This window comes from Tupaia chinensis, unplaced genomic scaffold, assembly GCF_000334495.1.
Source record: "Tupaia chinensis unplaced genomic scaffold, TupChi_1.0 Scaffold144010_1, whole genome shotgun sequence".
Classification (NCBI taxonomy): domain Eukaryota; kingdom Metazoa; phylum Chordata; class Mammalia; order Scandentia; family Tupaiidae; genus Tupaia; species Tupaia belangeri.
Window position 1 is genome coordinate 630107 of NW_006203862.1, and position 19275 is coordinate 649381.

The 19275-nt window shown below is 37.1% G+C and overlaps 1 protein-coding gene across 1 annotated transcript in view; it reads right to left on the reverse strand.

The window, feature by feature from the left end:
* Positions 1–274: 274 nt before the first annotated feature.
* MLIP (muscular LMNA interacting protein) overlaps positions 275–19275 on the reverse strand; it is a 162664-nt gene continuing 143663 nt past the window's right edge. Inside the window, exons 13-14 of the mRNA XM_014583036.1 lie at positions 7817–7870; positions 275–334 (exon numbers count right to left, since the gene is read on the reverse strand). Of these exons, the coding sequence (XP_014438522.1) occupies positions 329–334; positions 7817–7870 (60 nt within the window). The 3' untranslated portion in view covers positions 275–328. The remainder of the gene's footprint in view (positions 335–7816; positions 7871–19275) is intronic.

A 19275-nucleotide genomic window follows, 5' to 3' on the forward strand; every position in this document is an offset into this window, starting at 1 on the left:
TACCCATTTTCCTCCTTTATTTGGCTGCTGAATATAGGGGCACGTTAGTATTGCTGTCAGCTTACTAGAAGGCATTTAAAGTTTGGACAATGGTGTGAGAAGCTGTAGGTAAATCCCTCCTCGGCTGGGTGTTAGTAGAGTACTGCGATACTATTTGCCTGCAGCAAACTTGATTTTTAGTTCCTCTGCTGCACTGCAGTTCATAAAAGGAACACTCATTATGAAAAAAAGAAAAGTTAAATCTAGCAAGTGGTTAGCACCAGCATTCCAAAAAAAAAAAAAAAAAAAAAAACTCCCGCAGCCTGTGTTTTCAGCTTCTGTTCCAACTTCATTGCTGGAAAATAAAAGAAAATCATAGTCACATGATAGGAATAAGTAACTTTAGGAAAACAATACACATCTGAAAATTGTAGATTAATGTTTGGGCATAGTATCTCATATTAAAAAATGGCTTATAGTAGGAAAAAATGTGTTTGATCTTATTCTCTCAGTTGCTTCTTTCTGGTTAATGAGTGACGGCATCCTCAAGCTATGCAACTCTACCTCACCCCACCCACAGCCCTTACTCTTCAAAGATTCGTCTGCGACCTTGTCCTTCTCACAGCAATAACTGCATCATTCCCTAAAATATTCCATCCAAAATGGGGAGGTAAAGTGAATTGAGATTGGATTAACTTTCAGCTTTTGCAAAATGGAGCATTGCGAAAGCTAGAGACAGCAAAAAAACCTCTCGCTTTTTTGCTTCTATTGATTCGTTTGGCTTTGTAATGTCGCTGTGTGGTAAGGAAGTAATTCCAATAATTTCTCTATCTGTTCAATCTCTGTGTGTCCCTATTTGTTAGGGTTGCACTGTCTGGAACAGATAAGATAAACTTAACTTAGTGGAGACGGGTATTGGCAACTGTAAAGGCAGATTACACAAAAGGAAGTATAAAAGGAAACATCGGAGATGAGAAGAAATGTAGTTCAAGAAAAGACATTTAGTGCTAAAACATTATTCTGATAGAACAACATGAAATGACACCAATGGAGGAAATAACCAGAACTTTCTATTTCCAGGTGCCACTCATGGCTGGCAACGCCACATTTCAAAATGGCTGGGGGGTGAGGGGTATAAAGATTAGTTGCTTTTCTGTAGGCAACTCCCTCTGGTTTACTCTGGGCCAGATGGTGGGGTGAAGAAGCAGTGTTCTGAGAAAGCTGTGGCTTAGAGCTGGTTCCAAGGGGAATCATGGGCTGTGTGCAGGGTAAAAATAAAACAAAAAGAAAATCTGAGTGTGGCATGGTTAAGCAGCTAAGTGGGATTGTGAAACACGGATGCATTTGGCATCATTGCGAGGAAACTGCATTTGTTGGATTAGAAGGACGAGATGGAGAAAAAGCATTAAGGCAAGGATAGCTCTGTTACTGCACTGATTTGTTCTCGCCGTGGGAAACCAACGAGTCATGAAATCAGAGGTGAGCTGTAGCTTTCATCATCTGGGATTTTTCTGAGGCTTTGAAAAGAAAGGGGAAGTGAGTAAATTACATCTCCTCCTTTCTTTTTTGAACAAATAAGAACTACCATCTATTTGATTTCCCTGAAAGTACCAACATTTGTAATTAATATTAAAATAGTTATAAAGAAGTCATTATTATCTGGCTTACACTTAAGTGTTATATATTTTATACATTTATATATTAATTCGTATCTCATCATAATGATTTGATCCAATTTTACAGAGATGAAACTGAGGCTGAAAAAGACTTAATATTGCACTCAAAGCCACAGTAGTCCAAATGAAATCTCCATTCATTCAATATTTTTTATTTGTTTTTGTTGTGCATACGTCATGAGTTTGTCAGGCTGAGACATATATTGAGTCTGATTTGTAAGATGATAAACTGCCACCAGAAGAATTTAAACAGAAAATATTTAAGGATATGTACTCGTCAGGATTATAATATTAAATTAAATATGGGACTAAATGCTAAGTCTCCTTTAAAATACAGTATTTTACAATAATCTGAATCACTAAATCAGATTGAAGAGAACTGGTAGAACATCGTTTGACATCCTGCTGGAAACGCAGCGCTAGCTTCAGTTCTTCCCGAAACCACTGGCAGATCAAAGCACTGTTTGGCAACACCGTTCAGGAGCTTGTTTGCCATGATGTATTATACTATGATGGATAGAGCCATCATTTTAGAAGTTTTGTGAAGGTTTTATTTTTCTTTCTCAACCTCAATACAAGGAAAGTGCTAAATAACTTGGAAAAAAATAAAGGTGAACATTTAAGAAAGATGAAAATTGCTAAATAAATAAGTAAAAAAAACGTGTTATTTTCGGACTAGCAACTGGCAGTGAAGGCTTACTATTTTATCACATTGCCTATTGAACAACGTATTTATCTGGATAGAAGTATATAAAAAATAACTTAAAGCACTTCAAATATTATCATTGTGAAGGGAGACAAATTCCTTTTTTTCTTTCTTTCTTTTAGTTTATTTAGAAGGAAGTTTGGGCGGTCCAGCCACCCATGTAAGGATTAAGGCACTAGATCCCACCTCACCAAGAGTGGGATTCGAGTAGCAGACCGGACCTAATGGCTTGAGAAACATGCTGGGTGTGTGAGCATGTGTGCACCCGAAATCATGACAGGAGCAGTGGAGGATAAAGGATTGTGGGGTGACCATCAACCATGGATGTGGTTCTTTCTCACTTTCCCTCCCTTTCTCTCTGTGGCAGCACACATGACCTCTGGCAAAGGAAAAAAAAAAAGAAAAGAAAAACTAGAGTTAACTTTGAGTTGTTAAGTAATAAGCGATATAATCTTGTGAAACTTTAAGCCAATGTTATAGAAAGCATTTGGGGAAAATGTACTGCATAAAGTGATTAATCATTCTCTTTTTTGTTTGTGCATTTTTTGCAGTTTTTCTTATAGGGCACATATGCTCACCAGAGAGAGAGAGAGGAAAAGTGAGGAATCAGACACTTCCCCCAGCCCCGCCAAGGAGAAATGGCCATGTCACTATCCTCTCTCCTCCTGTCTCTCAGCTGACCATGGGGATCCAGCACTTTAACATCTATGCCACTTGCTAGCCCAGATTTTTCATTCCCTTTTAACACAAAGAGAAATATCCATATTCTTTCCTGACAAATGAAAGTAAAATAATCCACATGTATGTATTTATAAATATGAAACCAGGCTTGATATATCCAAAACAAAAAGCCATTTACCTGAAATGTATACTGTTATTATATGAAATGCCGTCCTTGTTTCCTGAGAGTTTAAACACATTTTGAACATTTACATAACTATTAACTTTGGAACAAGAACACATAATCTAGTATTGAGACTCCCTATCAATAAGTCAAAGCTAGAAAACATTCAGTAACTAAGGTCCTACGAAGTACATGATAGAAAATGGAGATATAATGGATTCCCCAGAGTACACTATTGAATCTGGGGCCCAAACCATCTGCTATCTGGATCATCTGACATCCAAATAGTTATTCACCCTGACTTCACGATGTCGTTTCTCTTAGGACAGCTACCAGAGGGGGCAGTTGTAAGTCCGTCTAGTTCCTGACTTCTGCTCTGATTTCCAATCATTCACTGCATTACGAAACCTACTTAACCCTATCAGGATTAAATTGGAAGGTGGGGTCCCCAAATTGTCAAGCCCCCATTTTTTTTATCATAGATTTCACTGAGTTTCTTGGACAGAAAAATGAATAAGCTTGTTTCTTTTTATTGGCTACTTCAGTAAGACTTTGTTATTTCAGTTCTGGTACTTGCCAACCAAGTATAAGGACAAACAGAAATGAAATATAAGAGGTTCAATTCTCTCTTTTGAACGTAAGATAAGAGATTTCATTCCTCCTCCTTTTTCTTAGAGCATTTATTTAAACAAACAAACAAACAAAAAACTTGTCCTCTTAAGTCCATTCTCCTTTCTTTGGAATGTATGTAGATCTTTATGAAAACTATTGGGTCATCAGAAAACAGAAAAAATACATCATGACTTTTCTGACAACCTAATAGATGTTGCCCGTAATAGATGGGTCTGTTATCAGACCCAGGAAAATCTTCCTCAGGGATTCGAGTACCATCTCTTTAGAGTATAAATATTCAAGGAAGAGATTCTATCTCTGTTTCTTCCTTTCCAGGGAGAGTAAGACCCCAACTTTAGCTGATGGGCCTGATCCAAGTTGTAAAATTACCTCTTGTCCTAAATATATGAGAAGTTTAGGGACCAACAGTTAGCGTAATGGCTATGTCGCTGGACTCCCACATAGTCGACCGTGGTTCGTGTCCTGGACCCAGTGGCTTAAAACTCACACTGGGTGTGTGTGCGTGCATGACCAAGATCCCGAGAGGAGAATGGAGGAGAAGGGATTGCAGCGTGACCATCCCCCTTGGGGGGTGATTTCTCGCTTTCTGTTTCTCTGTCTCTCTCAGTCTGTCTGGTGAGCGCATGTGCCCTATAGCAAAAACCAATCCCCAAAAAAAAAGTGTATTTTTTTTCTTTGTGTAAAGTCAGTTAATGAACGCAAATGCTTATCCCAATTACCTAGTGAATTGAGAATGAACCATGTGTAATTAATGGTGCTGTCAATTCCTCTTACGTGAGGGTGAATTGAATTATTATTTATCTTGAGACCATATATACAATGGGTTGCACTCCTTGGCTAGATGAAAGGTAAGATTCTTTCTATCTTCGCATAATTTTAGTGGGTTGACAGTGATGCACATAACATTCTAATTTAATGCTTATTCAATAACAAATGTCTTCTTCCTCTACTATTTTTATAAAGATTTCTGAGTAGGCAGAAAGATTTTTTTAAATTACATTTACCAATAAAAGCTTGGGACTTCCAACACAGGACGTTCATTTAAATTGGTTTACTCCTGCCAAATCTGGGGGTAGGAATGTCCTTCCTTTTATTATTTCCTTGCCCACCTGGATGCTTGGACAAGGTGGCTAACCATGCAGGTGTCTATATTAGGTGTCTTTATTTTTATGACAAATTTACCCTGCCCTCTAGCGAGTTATCTATAAGAGCATAGGAATCATCTTTTAATCAGCAGGCAATAATATCTGAATTCCAAGTTCTTGCTTGAAATTATAAACTTGAACTCAGCAAATAAGGATTTGTAAAATCTTGGTTTTGACAAATAGTGTTTTTGGGAAATTGCCTGAAGGGTATAAAGTGGGGCTATTCTTCCTGATAATTTCATTTGTATCCTTGAATCAAATCAGAAGATGAGTAGATTTTATGACAAGTAACTTATTTTGTTTTCTATGTTCTCATCCATAGACTAGACAGAGGAATGAGATGCTTGTCTTTCAATATGAGAACCTCAAATATCCATGGAGGTTCTATAATTCAGGATAAAATAAACACCAAATAGTATATGCCACCAAAGTAACAAACCAGTCACTATTACCTTGCTATTAAAATTGCTTATCAAATATGCACAAATAAAGGGAACAGGAGAATAAGAGAAGAATTTGCCTAGTATGTGTTTTATGGGAAGCTAGTGAATAATTAACTCTCAAATATGTTAATGACAAATGGATCTGAAAGGTCAGAATCTAATTCATCTAATCGGGTCCAGCAGGTTGCATGGTGGTTAAGGTGTTGGACTCCCATATTGCTGGCTGCCATTCAAGTCCCGGATATAGGGGCTTGAAAATCCCACCAGGCGTGTGTACACATGTGCCCAAAATCCCAGGAGAAGATCGGAGGAGAAGGGATTGTGGCATGGCCAGGCCAGCCCCCCCTGGAGGGGTGATTTCTCTTTTCTCTCTCACTATCTCTTTCTATGTCTCTCTAGCAAGCCCATATGCCCTATGGCAAAAACCTTTTTTAAAAGTATATATTTTTAGAAGTTCATCTGATTATATTTGTGGAAAGCATTTGACCCTCAAGTTGAACATAAAATATTCCTAGGCCTTCATGTAGCAGGTGAAACCAAGAGGAGCAGATCCATTTATATCTAATTCCTTAGTATGACTTTCTCATGTAAGCCTATACGAAGAAGTGTGCTACACAGCTGTGGATCAAAGAGTTGCAGAATTCACTAAGTATGATAAAAAAAATATCAGACACGATTATTGCTACTAGAATTTAATTTCTTTCACAGTAACTTGAGTTAGAAACCATTTATTGAGTAACTCATGCAGAGGGTATGCTCTCCCTGAATAGTGTTAAATATTCACTTCCTTCGCAACTACTGCATCCAGGTGAACAATAGAAATCTCTGAAAATGGCTTTCTTTGAAAATTGATTAGTTAGTTGACACAATGGTTAAATCCCTTACTTAGGAACCAACCCATGGTGCACAAGCAGTAGGGTGCTGTTTCACAGTACCAGAGCTATAAGAGAGGCCTGAGTTCAGATCCCAGTCTACCTGAAAGCACTGGGTGTGCCAACATGCACCCATGATCCTGGTTGTGTGGGAGACAGGGAGAGGATGTCAGCGTGATGAGACTCTGTCAAGTGTACCTCTCTCTTCCTCTCCCTTTCTCTCATTAAAAAAAGTATTAAAAATTTTTAAACATTGATCATTTAGGAATCTCATCTGCTTGTATGAGGGTTTGTCAGTGGCCAACTATTTTTAAGTGTCATATTAAGCACAATAATCCATTGTTTGGAATGCATTAAGCCCATAGGCTCAGCTTTCACCAAATGCTATGCCTAGGCCCAGCCTAAGCAGTTTCCAGGCTTATGTGCAAAGTCAAGGAAAAGAGAAATGAAGAATTAGGTTCTGTGAAGAAAATGATGGTGAATCTCAGCTTACCATCTCTCAAAGTCAATCTACTGCAGGTTAAAGCACATGTTTTACCTTTATGCAGTTGGGCAGTAACATGTGATCCAAAGTTTTAATAACTGACAGCATTCAATGAAACAAAATTTTGTTTGACCCTTCTGCTTTTGCTTTCAATTTTTGGTGTTCAAGATTAAATAACTGATTGGATTGGTTTCTTTAGACTACCAATAGAGAAGCTCTAATTTGAGGATCCAAACTCTTGGTGCATATTTGAATCCCCTGGGGAGATTTTTAAAGCATACCGATGACTTTGCCCACCTCCAGAGTTTCCTGATTTAATTTGTATTAAGTGGAGCCCTGCCAGGGTTCTGTTTACAAGTCACCCCAGGTGATTCTAATGTTTAGCCAGAGTTGAGAACCATGGTGCTAGATAGAATTATTCTTTTGACTTAGATTTTTTTTTCATTAACCTGAGAAATCATGTGAGTTATTAAAATGATGGGTAAGTTGAATCACATAGATCTGCAGTCAGTTTGTATTTCAGTTGAGTTTTAAAACTAGTATCTACAAATAGCATGATTGGATTCAAGCCTGGTAGTAAGGTAAACAAACTACTGTCTTCAGAAAATGAAAGAGAGTAGAAATGGAGAGAGCCTGATACAGACAGTGCTCTTCCATAATTCTTTACTTGCACTGAGTTTTTAACTGGAATGGTTCATTCCTTCAAGCCATATAGTTGTAAAACCAGAATTACTTTATAAAAACGCATATTTTTCTTGACTTACATTTTGTAGGTAGATAAATACCAGAGGGAAGCTTGGGGGAAACACATGGGTCAATATTACAGTCAATACTACAGGTCATAAGTAGTTGTAAGAAGTTGGTAGGTTGCTCCAAGCTGCACTAATTTTACTGTGAAGTCAGATATAGCATACTCGAAGCATAAGATGGTCTTTTGATTAATTATTTATATTTATTTTAACACTAATAGTTAATGTCCCCCACAAATATTAAATTAGCTATCCAATTATATCTTATATTTAGATTTAATTTACCTCTTTGGAACCAAGAGTTTCATGTTCAGGAATAGCCACCATTGGATGACTCAGCTTCACAGAAAAGATGCCCAGGATATGATTAGGAGTAGAAGTGAGGAGAAATAAATGTTTAAATTTCATTTAAGTAGACAATGACGTAAGTACATTATTGCAGGTAATAGTAAATTCTACCACATATAAGCATTAAGATTCAATTGTCCCTAAAAAAAAAAAAAAAAGGAAGATAAGGAAGATATTGATATTTCTTTGAGCAGGAAATAAATGTTTAAATTTCATTTAAGTAGATAATGACGTAAGTACATTATTGCAGGTAATAGTAAATTCTACCACATATAAGCATTAAGATTCAATTGTCCCTAAAAAAAAAAAAAGGAAGATAAGGCAGATATTGATATTTCTTTGAGCATGAGACTACTTATTAATTTTTGTGCCATATTAAACTCTTAATAGTGCTCAGTAGGTAGAACAGACTGTCATTCATTATTTATTGAATGGATGAATTGTCGAAACTCACTGGCAGATTTTTGTAGAGAGAAAACAAAGTTAAATTTATGTTTTTAACTCTCACACATAGACCTCTAATTGAAAAGCTCAAAAGGAGAAGCAACAAATCCTATTCAACCTACAGTAATTTTTTTTTTTAATCTGTAGATAGCAAATACTTACTAGGAATGTAAAATACTACAAATTATTATGAATATTTATAGTGTCATATACAGGGACTTAATAAACATTGCAATCTCAACAGAGGATATTATGATAATGTAATTTACAGCATAGTGACACTTTAATAGAAGAGTTTCCTTTGCATATTGCTGCATGTCTTTATGCACTACACATACACTTGATCTGTTAAGAAAGAACGTCATTGATATGCAAGAAAGAGAAACAGACAAACTGAGAGATACACAGAGAAGGGGAGAGTAATCAGTTGTAATGATATGTCTCTCTCCCTTTTTGTATTCACTGTCTCACTTCACTCCAAATTTAGATTAACCACAGAACCCATTTTGCTAGAATATTACTCACTTTTGCTCTTGTCCTGGGACAAATCAGAACTAAGGAAATGACTGGAGTCATTTCACTCTCAATAGGGTTTGTCTTTGGACAATAATTCAGTGGGACAATGACAAGTTCCCAACCCTCCGGATCCACTTGGACATGACCAGTAACTTAGCATTGACCCTGGAAGGATTCTGACCCCAGCTGCTGAGGAGGCCAAGGAGCTCACTGCCTGATAATTTATCAGGCTTCCTTCTGTCTCATCAGACGTTCAAGAAGTTAGCTTTGCTTTTATTTAAAGGTATACCTTCATGAAATCTCAGCCTTGCACTCTATTCCCAAATGTAAAATCCTCTGGGTATTATCACATCAGGACTTCTTCTAGCTGCCCTAGACCATTGCTTTAAATAGAAGCATGACCTGGCTTTAAAGTCAACTCAAGATCTAAATAGCATTCCAGAAAGCAGCTGAAGCACCAATAGTTTCCTGTTCACCAGGCTCTCCTGAGAATCCTAAACATGGATTAGAATCAGACCTTATATACTATTTTAAACTTCAAACCTAAGTAATTGGTCCCAGGGACAACAGAGTCTTCAGTATATCTAGGTTAAGTGATAACAGTATGTATATGAATTGTTGGTTTGTACAATATCAAATTTCTGTTCTCCTAATCTCCTAATATAGAAAAGAATTATTCTGAAATTCTTAATATTAGTAATATCCTGATAAAATTCTTAACTGAGATTAGAAAACAAATGGATTCATTAAATTATTTCTACTTGTATATACCATTCATTCTTTCCAATACAGTTATTAAGTCCACTTATTTTAATCCTGAATGTCAATAACCATTTCCTGATTATCCTAATCCTAGTCAACAAAAGAGAACAGAAAATAACTGATCCTAAGTAATTAGTAATCTCCAAATAATTTCTATTTGGCTTTGGAATGCCTTCTAAAAGGCATTATCATCTTTTATCACAGTAGGTTTGCTTTTGTGTTACCTTTAAACTTACTGAAAATGTGATACTAATATTTCATGAAGGTTCATGGGTTTAGTTATAATAATGCAGTATGTATGCACATGACAAATTCTTTATATACATTTGTTCATTTAATTTTCACAAGGTACTAGCAAGTTGAGCACTAACTTTACTCTCTCACAGATGAGAAAACTAAAAAACTGAGAGGTAGAATAATTTATCTAAGGTCCAAAATTATTATAGTGAGTTGGGGAGACATGATTGGAATCTGCAGTGACAGTTTCTGGAGACTGTGATCTCCAAGCAAGTACAAGGTAGTAATATGCCCTTGGGAATATATCCAGGAGAAGGGAATAATGACAGGTAGAGAGATGGATGAAGGGGTTGGGGTGTGCTATTTAGCAGACAGAAAAGCCTATTAAAATCAAGTGTCTCATTCAGTGACCAGAATATTTCAAAAGTGACTGGTGTAGCTATGAAAAGCCATTCAGAGGATACAGCATGATGGAGCTTGAATGTCATATAAGGAGTCTAAGCTTTATTCTTTCCAGCAGGGAAAGTTCATTGAAGTACTTTAAACAAGAGAGTGACACAAATGATCAAATTCTCATAACAAAAACAGTCGCATTGGCTGATGTGCAAAATATAGATGGGGGAACCTGGAAGATATTTCAGTAATCCATGACTGAGATATAGAGGAGGGTAGGGCAAGAAGGGGAGGAGAAAGGAAGGAAAAAGGAAGGAAGAAAGATAAAAGAAGAAGCTTCAAGTGAAAACATTGCCTCAGAGACTAGAATAGACTCAAGTCTTTCTGGATGACTAGCTCTCTTATTCTCTAGGAGTAGCATGAAGTACAAGTACACACCAGGGTATTTTGCTGAGTAGGGAAGAAAAATTGGGAAATGCTAGAAAAAGTGCTGAATGGTGAAATATCTTTGAGTGCAGAGACTTGGTAATATATGAGGACTTTAGATGTCAAGTGGGGAGTATAATAAAAGATGGTATGAAAATCCTGCCACAGTTAGAATGGAAACAAGGAACATAAAACATTAAAATAAGCTCTACATAGTGAATGGCTTGCTATCCAGAGAGCAGGTGAATGCTGAATGACAGAGTTATCCAAGCTGATTACTTGGTAAAGTAAGCATTCTGCAGAACAAATTACTAGTTTGCCTCAAAGAAAAAAAAAATAACTGAAAAGTTATTCATTTTATCATCAGAGCATTATCCCACATAGAAGGATGAACATAATGGAGAACTTGGGTGAAATGAAACAAAAGATGCTTTTATCCCAGATGGAAAATTTGGTCCTAAATATTGTATGATGGATTCATTAGACCTTTGCTCACTCACCATTGTTGGATAATCAACTAGTGGTATTTGACTAAAATGTTCAGTTGAGGGACCAGCAAATGGCATAATGGCTATGTCGCTGGACTCCCATGTAGTTGACTGTGGTTCGAGTACCGGACCCGGCAGCTTAAATTCACACCGGGTGCATATGCATGCATGCCCAAGATACTGAGAGGAGAATGGAGGAAAAGGGATTGCTAGATTGCTACATTCTCTCTCTGTCTTTCTGGCGAGTGCACACTCCCTATAGCAAAAAAACTCTCAAACAAACAAACAAACAAACAAACAAACAAACAAAAAAACAAGTTCAGTTGATTTATATTATATTCTTTTTTTTTTTTTTTTTTGGAGGGGTTTTTGCTATAGGACGCTTGCACTTGCTGGAAAGACAGAGAGAGACAGAGAGAAAGAAAGCGAGAAATCACCCCCCAGGAAAGGATGGCCACACCACAATCCCTTCTCCTCCATTCTCCTCTCGGGATCTTGGGCACACACACACATGCGTCCGGTGTGAGTTTAAGACACTGGGTCTGGGACTCGAACCATGGTCGACCACATGGGAATCCAGCGACATAGCCATTATGCTAACTGCTAGTCCCATTTATATTATACTCTTGATCATGGCTGCCAGTAACGTAATATAAAGCCTTGGGAAGTCTTTGTTACTTGTGTGGGGCTTTCTCAAAAATATCTCTGCTTCTCCAGAGGTAATATGACCTTCTCTAGCAAAGACAGAGAAAATCTCCTCAGACCAAATGAAAAACATAGGAACCCAACAACTAGAAAAACAAAAAATATGCAAATTGTGATTAAATCAGTTAACTAGGGGGAAAAATGAAATTCAGCTCTAGCTTTTTTGAAACAGTTCTCCCCTCTTGCATGAAGATAAAGTAGGTTTTCTTGACTGCCAACGATTATGAAGCTGAGGAAATGTGGCAGGAAGTTTTAACCTTTTAAAATCTGTTAGAATTAAATTCTTTGAGATTGCTTTTTTGTTCAATCACATCCTCTTGTAGATTCCTTCACACCATTTGTTTTCAGTAATCTGTGCCTTTTACTTTTTTCTCTTCACTCAGATTTGAGAACTACTCAAGTTGGTGTGTAACCTTCTTAAGACTATTTCTCAAAAATACACGAGGGGTCAGATGGTGGTGCAGCACTAAAACACAATACTCCGTGAGTCAGAACTATCTTGGAAAGTTCTGGGTTCATGTCCAGAGACGGCCCTGAGTATGCCAGGCATGTGTGTGTCCATAATCTGAGCTCACTAAAGCTGGTGGTGGATCACAACATCAAGACCCTTCTGGGGTATTATATCTCTGTCTCTCTCTCACACAGATGTGTGAACACTCTAATGGAATAAGCTTAAAGAAAAAAAGTAGAATCACAAATTATTGTACCAACACTTACATAAAATAAGCATAATGTTGTTATTACGAGACTATAAACTATTAAAAGATTATGTTATTCATCTTTAGGTTTTATGTACCTGACCTAGAGTCAATTCAGCACAAAGTAGACACTAAATGAGTATTAAATGACTAAGTTAATAAGAGAAAGAATGAATAAAATACTTAGAGAAAAGAATGAGGGTTTTGTGTTGAAAAAAATCAAAGACGTCTGAATTAGTAAATAATTAGGAAATGTTTACTGCATTCCTAAAGGTATCCTGATTTGTATGAGACCTTGCAAAAGGGAGATCCTTCAAGTAGAACTATCACACAAGTGAATTCTGCTTGATCTTCATAATTCTTTTGCTTTAAAAAAATGAGTTTAGTTGTTAATGTTTAGGTCCACAAATTCTATTGGGTCGTCAGAAAAGTTATGATGCATTTTTGCATGGAATGAATACACCATGACGTTCCCAACAAGCCAATACTTGCAAGTTTGTACTTTTGGTTTCTCTTAAACTGTCCAAAGGTCTTGCAACCTAGCCATTCAATCATCTAGGTCTGGAGAGCAGGCTGCCTCTTTCAGATAAAGATGATGATCTTCGTATCAACACAGGTGGCCAGAAGTCATAGGTCATGCTTCTAACTATGTGCAGTTTTCAAAATTACATAGAAAATGCTTATTATAAAAAGCTAGGCATGGATTTTTTTTAAAAAAATATACCAAAATAATCTCTTAATTCTAACAAGAAACTTTAATTCTAATTCTTTACTCATTGCTTGCTTTACTCATTTTGGAGATCTGTCTGGCCAAAGTGTTTCAGCTTTTTAGTTTAATTTTGTTATATATTTCTTTTTATATAGGATGTGTGCACTCACCAGAAAGAGACAGAGACAGAGTGAGAGAAAGTGAGAAATCACCCCCCAGGGGAGATGGTCACAACACAATTCTTTGTCCTCTGTTTCCTTTGTGATTTGGGGCACACATGCACATGTGCCCAGTGTCATTTTCAAACTGCTGGGTCCATTGTTACAACTGTGGTCAGCCATGTGGGAGTCTAGCGCCTTAACAATCATTGCACCAGCCCGTCTCAGTATTTGTCTTTTCAGTCACTGATTCACAACATATCTCAATGCCTAAGATATGCCCCAGACAGCTTGTAAATTTGAGATCTTAACACAGTAGGTGTCCAGAGGGGCCTGAGAGTCTGCATGTCTAAGAGGCTCTCCACTGATGCTGACTTTCCCACAGGCTGAGTAGTGAGACGATAAGCAATATCCATGCATGAACTGATGAAACTGATACGTTCTGCATAGTTATCATTCACAACTGAAAGGAACTATACGCAAAACATCCTAATCAATTGAGCCATACCACAGTTGTAGAATTAAATTATTTACCACCGTTCTGCTTATTAAACACCGGTTACTGTGTCAGGCACTTTGCTAGATGGATATAATAGTGATCAAACAGATGTCCCCACTGTTAGAGACTATAGTCTAGTGAAAGAAGCAGAAATTAATCATGTAATCAAGAGACAGAGATACAAACCTAAAATAATGAATTAGGAAGTAAACGTACTGAGCACAACAAAGATTAATAACAAATCTGACCTAGTCTAGAAGAGGCTGAAATTCAAAGGACAAATTACATAAGAGGAATAAGAGGTAAGAAGAATATGTATGGAGTTAGTTCCTGAAAAGAAATTACAATTAGGCTGATTGTAAGTTAGAAAGAACGTTGAGAGTATATGGGCAAAAGGAGTAAGAGCGAGAATGTCAGGAACTCAGGCCAGAGAATTGCTGTGCAGGTGTTTTTATGCAGAAACTCCACTTCAGATTCAAAGGAGTTCACTCTTGAACATGCTTATAAAATGAAAGAACACTATTAAACATGAGTTTCTCTTATTTCTCATAAAGACTACAAACTGCTTGAGGATTATACTCCTCATTTCCTAGCAGTTGTTCACTTAACAATCACTGAATGGTTCATTATTCCCAGTTCTGTGCCTTGGAACAGATAAAAATGGGCAGTGCTCTGCGTTTTTCTTTAGTGAGGCCAGTTCATATCATGTCTCTTGAGGAAAAATCTCTCAATGACAGAAACATGCCATTCCTATCAAAGACAATTGACTCTATGTCTTCAATATTTAATTTCCATCGACCCCAAATATTAAAACATGCTACAAGAAAGCATCAGTACCTTAAATATTTATTTTTATAATTTAGAAGTATAGCATCTATTTTTGGTGATGCCCTCAAACTAACAAATATCTCTTGCCCATTTACTCTCTATGTGACCTGGGCAAAATCACTCTGTGTTTGAGCCTCAGTTTTCTCATGTTTAAAAACTGGGCCCTCACTAGGTGAATTCTAGTTGTTTTTTGTTTTTGTTGTTTTTTAAAGGTTTTTGCTTTAGGGCAATTGTGCTCCCTGAGAGAGATAATGAAAGGAAAAGTGAGAAACCCCCACGCACCTTGGAGAGGGACGGCCATGCTGCAATCCCTTCTCTTCCATTCTCCTCCTAGGATTTTGGACATACACACACATATGCATCTGGCATGATTTTTAAGTCACTAGGTCTGAGAATCAAACTGTACTTGGCCAGGTGGGAGTCTAATACTTTAACTACCAGGCCACCCACTGGCACCTCCAGTTTGTCTTATACTTAGACAATTCATTGATTCTGTGATGCTTAAGCGAAAAGCTATTGACTGACAAATGATACTATCTCAGAATCTCCTGCATGAATCTCAGCTGAGGTAGAAGTTAAGTCTATGAGGATGGTAGAAATGCACTTTTTATAGACTCTCACCTAGGGTCTTACCCATCAGTTCTTGGTTCTACCACTTATTCCTTGCATGAACTTTTATGAATGCTATTAAGTTTCATGACATTCCTTTGCAGATTCCTTGAGTATTATCAAATACTCAGTTGATAATACATTTAAGTGATACATGTCAGTTGATACATATGTTGTTTCATAAACCTCCTCACTGTTGAGTGCTTATTTTTCATATCATAATATTGAAGTCTATACACTAAAACCTGTTAGAAAACAAAGAAATTTCCTACTCTTATCTTTGTAATAAATCTCCTGAGATATGACTAGAAATTCCCAGATTATACTATCTTTATTCTTGGTCTTTCCTGTTCCATGCCAGGAGGCAGAGACTAAGAACATGCTAGAATTCCATCCTACAAAGACTCCTTTCTAAAGGACAACATAATGGAATTTTTCAGTCTGCTATATGTTTCATCTCTTTGAAAACAAATACCAGATCCTTTTGTTTACTCACATTTTTCATCTGAAGTTGTTTCCTCTTGACTAGGAAACCACTTCCCTAAGGGGATTAACTACACCATTCACTTCTGTCCGTATACAGCTCTCAGGTTGTAATGAAAACACAGCAAAATCTACATTCCAATACCATTAAAGAACTGAAAATAAATTCCAGAAATTGAAATTGGAATTGACAAGGAAGCCTATTTGTTCTTTCTGTCTATCCTTTAAGGACACAATTAAGTAGCTTAGTACTACAGGCAGAATGTGATTTAAATTGTTTTCAGTATTATACCATGCTAGTACAACAATAAAACAAATGTCTCTTTTTTCATGGAAGATAATCTTGGTAAATTTTTTTTTCTTTCTCTGTTCTTTATCTTCTATATGAAATAAAGGGTCTTAGCCATTTTATTCCAATGTGACAAATAATAGAAAATGAATAGCTCTATATTAAGATTCCACCTCATAAATGGTTTTTAGTTTCTGTCCCTGCCTTATTCCTACACCAGCTCTATTTTTTTTTGGAGAGTTTTTTGCTATAGGGCACGTGCGCTCACCAGGCAGACAGAGACATAGAGACAGAAAGCGAGAAATCACCCCCCAGGGGGGATGGTCACGCCGCAATCCCTTCTCCTCCATTCTCCTCTCAGGATCTTGGGCACGCACACACACGCGCCCCGCGTGAGTTCTAAGCCACCAGGTCCAGGACATGAACTGTGGTCGACTATGTGGGAGTCCAGCGACATAGCCATTATGCTAACTGCTAGTTCCCACCAGCTCTAATTTTTAATCAGTGACCTCCAAGTTGCAGAAAACATACCTCAGCACCCAGGAGTATGTTTGTCAATAGCTGTTACCTACTATGCCAAGGATCTAGAGCAGTATTTAAGGTGTTTAAGAGGAGGAATAGGTAAGACTGATCAAGTCAGGTCTTATAGCCTTCCAGAGACCCTTACAGAGCCCACTCAGCTCTTTCCTAACACTGCACCCCAGCGGTACTGTTGAGGATGCAGGGGGTGTTGTGGGGAGGGACAATGTGTGAATGGCTAGCAGGCAGATGAGGCCTTTATGTCTACAGGAAACTGGAAGGCTCCTCTATGGTGCCCATCAGCTCCTTATTCCTGGTTTTGGGCTGCAGTCCTGCATTCCCACTTCTCCTTATGCATTGTTTTAAACTGATTCAAAATTATGTAAGCTCTTCGTAACACTTTTTCCATCTTCATACTATTTATTTATTAGGTTTTTGCCATAGGGCACATATGCTTGCTGAAGAGAAACACAATGAGACAGAAAAAGGAAAAGTGAAAAATCACCTCCTTACACCACCAAGGGGAATTTCCATATCACAATGCCTGTCCTCCATTCTCCTGAGATTCTGGGTATGCATACACATGTATTCAAGCCTCTGGATCCAGAATTTGAACCGTGGTTGGCCTTGTGGGAACTCAGCTCCTTTACTACCATGCCATCTACTGGCCCCTCCTTCATACACTCTTAAATACACTCTTAAACTGCTAGTACAACCAGTGTTTTCCTTCCCCCTCCTCTCCTTTCCTTAATTGTAGCATTCTGCCAATGTTGTAACTTGGTTTAGACTGAGATCATACTTATAGTATCTGAGACAGTCTAAGATCACCCTTCTGGAAAATGTATGTTCTTTTGCTCCAGCTATGTTCTTGCTAGAACTAATAGCCATAGTAGTTACTTATTCAAACTTAAAATCATTAGGTGGGTATGTACTGATTACTATAAAGTCCATAGAAATAACTCCTGTAAATTTTAGCCATTACAAGAGTAAGATCTTTGAAAATTAGGGTAGGATCTTTTGAAAATTAGAATTAAAATGTTCACAACACTACCAAATATGTCTAAAATATCACCTAGAATTTTCTAAACTATTTAAACATCTTTTTTAAAGAGAGAGAGAAAGAGAGAGGGAGAGAGAAACTAACAATTACATCTCAGAAATAAACATCTAAAATTGTGCAATATTAACATGATGGGAAGTAATGGAAGAAGCCAAATGAATTGTCTTAGAAGATGGATATATTGATAAAGGTTTACAAACATGAATATCAACCCTAAGTTAAGGGCAACAATAGCATCATAGAATGAATAAATGTTAAACCAGTAATGTTAAAACCACATCTCTATGAAAAAAAGGTGAATAGACAAGAAATACCAGCTTTGGAAAACAAATGATAAATTTATGTTATGAGATAATCCTATATAGTTAGAGAAGTCTCTTGGGGTTAAAAAAAAATCAAAATCAAATCCCAAAAAGAGAATGGAGGAGAAGGGGCTGTAGTGTGGCCATATTCCTTGAAGGATGGTTTCTCATTTTCTCTCTCTGTCCTTCTCCATGTCTCTAGTAAGCACATGTACCCCACAGCAAAAATCTCTTTCAAAAAGAAAATATCAAGGGCATAAAATTTGTGGCTGACAAAAGTCATAAAAAGTTGAAAACTATAGGAGGAAAAAGGCTTTCTATTCAGTATGGAAAAAAGTAAAATTGAAAAAGCAATCTCATTTTCTTAAAAGTGGAATTCAAGAAAAAAATGTTTTAAGAGATGAAAAAGACATTATACACCAGTTAAAAAAAAAGACCAAGAAAATATGACCCTCATAAACATATATACTGAAAATACAGCTTCAAGGTATTAAGATTTGTCACTGTTTGACTTTTAATGCTTTGGAAGCAAGGATGGTTTATACTTCAACTGAATTCCTTCACTGAGATAAGAAAGTCTTTAATATCCAATAGGAGCTATATAAATATTTTTATGAAACCTGATAAAGGTCCTAACCCTACAGTCATCTCTTTCTTCCTCAAAAGATATCTTTTTATTTGAGTCACAGAATATATGGAATGTATGGCTTATATGAAGGTAAATGGGTGTCACTATTAAGTAGTTGTAAATGAAATGTCTGAGTTGTGCTTTCATCATTTGTGATGAGTAAACTTCAAAAATATTAGCAATCTGATAGAATTTTATGCTCATATTTTGATAAAAAGAAGTGAGACAGTGGTCATGCTAAGCTACATAAGAAAATTTCACCTGTTGGACCAGGTGGTGTGGCGGTTAAAGCGTTGGACTCCCACATGGCTGACTGCAGTTCAAGTACAGGACCTGGTGGCTTGAAAATCATGCTGGGCATGAGTGTGTATGGGTGTGTGCACTCAAAAATTCCAGGAGGAAAATGAAGGGGAAAAGATTGTAGTGTGGTCACCCCCCTGGGGACTGATGTCTCACTTTCCCTCTCACTGTCTCTCTCTGTCTCTCTTCAGTGAGCACATGCACCCTATGACAAAAACCTAAAGAAGAAGAAAATTTCACCCGGAAGTTTAAAAATAAGAGATAAGAGATTTCTTGACTGTACAAATACCACATGGTAAATGTGGCTATTGTTAGGGGAGTTAAGAGGATAAAATAAATAGAA